Raw genomic sequence first — 2,388 nt, 5'->3', positions numbered from 1 at the left:
TAAACATGGACCCAACTGATCACGTGACCATAGGCAACCAATCCAGCCTCCACATGTCATGGTTTCGTCCTCTCTCACACAACAGTAATGATACGATCAAAGGTGAAGCCAGATGTGGAAATACTTTGAGAATATTAAGATGGGATCAAGAAGGGAAAAAAAGAACTGACCTCAGTAACTTTGGAATATGATGCTTTGACTGGAATCCACAAGGCTAAAGACAAAAAGAACTCTACAAAAACAGAGTATTCTAGTCAAAATTTTGTTTTTCATAGAGATATGGGTTAGTAATTCTGAAACTACGTGTATAATAGTGTTGAACAGAGCGCGGGAAGATGGCGGCGTCCAGGTGGAGGTCTTGAAGAGACCGGATCGGTATGGCGTTGGCGTCGAGGTCAGCAAGGCTGGCGCTTGCTCGCCCCGGGCGGCTCGGTCTTGGGAGCTGGGGGGCCCCAAGACGCGGGGCATACGAGTGGGGCGTGCGCTCCACGCGGAAGCCCGAGCCTCCTCCCCCGGACAGAGTGTACGAGATTCCTGGACTGGAGCCCATCACCTACGCGGGGAAGATGCACTTTATGCCCGGTCTGGCGCGGCCAATCTTCCCGCCCTGGGACCCTGGCTGGACGCCCTCGAAGTTCCGCCGCTATCCCCCGCTTCACGAGCACCCGCTGTACAAAGACCAGGCCTGCTACCTTTTCCACCAGCGTTGCCGCCTCCTTGAGGGTGTAAAGCAGGCTCTCTGGCTTACCAAGACCAAGTTAATAGAAGGCCTTCCTGAGAAAGTGCTTAGCCTTGCTGACGATCCAAGGAACCACATAGAGAACCAAGATGAATGTGTTCTGAATGTGATCTTTCACGCTCGTCTCTGGCACTCTACTGAAGACATCCCCAAGAGAGAGACCTACTGCCCAGTCATTGTGGACAGTCTGATACAGCTGTGTAAATCCCAGATTCTCAAGCATCCTTCTCTGGCCAGACGGATCTGTGCCCAAAACAACACGTTATCCACCACTTGGAATCGAGAGTCTACTCTTATTCAGGTCCATGGTTCCAGTGGAGCCCGACTGAATGCCAAGGACCCTCTGCCCCCCATAGCCTCCCGAGAGGAAGTAGAAGCTACTAAGAATCATGTTCTTGAGACCTTCTATCCCATATCTCCCACTTTGGGTCTTCAGGAATGCAATGTTTATGATGTGAAGGACGACACAGGATTCCGGGAGGGTTATCCTTACCCCTATCCCCATACCCTGTATTTGCTGGAATCAGCCAATTTACGACCACACCGCTTTCAACCAGATCAGCTGCGGGCCAAGATGATCCTGTTTGCCTTTGGCAATGCCCTGGCTCAGGCTCGGCTCCTCTACGGGAACGACACTAAGGTTTTGGAGCAGCCAGTAGTCGTGCAAAGTGTGGGCACTGATGGACGTGTCTTCCAGTTCCTGGTGCTACAGCTGAACACCACAGATCTGGCCTCTGATGAGGGTGTCAAGAATCTAGTCTGGGTAGACTCGGATCAGCTCCTCTATGAGCATTTTTGGTGTCTCCCGGTGGTCAGAAGGAAGACAGTTGTGGAACCTGTTGGGCCGACTGGTTTCCAGCCAGAGACATTCAGGAAGTTTTTAGCTCTGTATTTGCACGGTGCTGTGTGAGCCAAGGACCGTTCTGAGGCCTGGAGCTCCCTGTGCCCCTCTCCCCTTGAGGATCCTGGGGCCTGGGTGGTGCCTGGGGCCTGCTCGGAGCCCAGTGCTCCTTTGGCTGGTGGTCTCGCTGACAATAAAGAGCCCTTCCGGTGCAAAAAAAAAAAAAAAAAAAAAAAATAGTGTTGAACAAATAACTATATAATATACAGAAAAAGCGAGCCAGGTCTCTTACTGCCAGAGAAAGAAGTGACAGTGAAGAGAGAGGGAATGCTAGAATGAATCCTGCAACGCTGGATCAGAGTTGGAGATATCAGTATGAAGTCATTTCTATTTACATATGTATGCAGATAGACAGATACTGAAATAAATACAGATATGTGCATATACATGGGTAAGTATACATATCTATAGTTCCTAACTCTGTCCACAGAGACGGTGTAGAAGCAATGACACCCCAGTAGCAAAAAGCACACCAGGAGCTCAGAACTTGCTTTCTAAATACCATTCTCCAGTAAAGGGCTCCTCAGAGAAAGAACTGATTCTAGGGCTGGAGCAGGGAAAATACATGGTGAGCCTGGGGCATCTTATAGTACCAGAAAGTAAAGAAATGGAAAAAAATGGGGGATACATCAAAAGGACACAGGAGCTAACCTGAAAATTCCCAATGACCAAAGCTGCAACAATTTGAGAAAGTATTGGTTATAACTCAAAGAATAAAGTAAATATCCATGAGTCCATGCTGATATAA

At 49.1% G+C, this 2,388-nt stretch overlaps 1 protein-coding gene across 1 annotated transcript; it reads left to right on the top strand.

The window, feature by feature from the left end:
• Positions 1-332: 332 nt before the first annotated feature.
• Positions 333-1,818, top strand: LOC308613587 (large ribosomal subunit protein mL37-like). Its single transcript, XM_081227280.1, has one exon. It carries the CDS (start codon positions 378-380, stop codon positions 1,647-1,649), a length of 1,272 nt encoding a protein of 423 aa, XP_081083406.1. The 5' UTR covers positions 333-377; the 3' UTR covers positions 1,650-1,818.
• Positions 1,819-2,388: the final 570 nt, after the last annotated feature.

This window comes from Mesoplodon bidens (genome assembly GCF_964165515.1).
Source record: "Mesoplodon bidens genome assembly, chromosome: 3".
Lineage (NCBI taxonomy): Eukaryota > Metazoa > Chordata > Mammalia > Artiodactyla > Ziphiidae > Mesoplodon > Mesoplodon bidens.
The sequence above is the reverse complement of the archived record's forward strand: the minus strand, read 5'-3'. Positions and strand labels throughout refer to the sequence as shown.

What these genes read in the sequence shown, in the direction of transcription:
- LOC308613587 (XM_081227280.1), top strand. Translation starts at nt 378, where the DNA reads ATGGCGTTGGCGTCGAGGTCAGCAAGGCTGGCGCTTGCTCGCCCCGGG.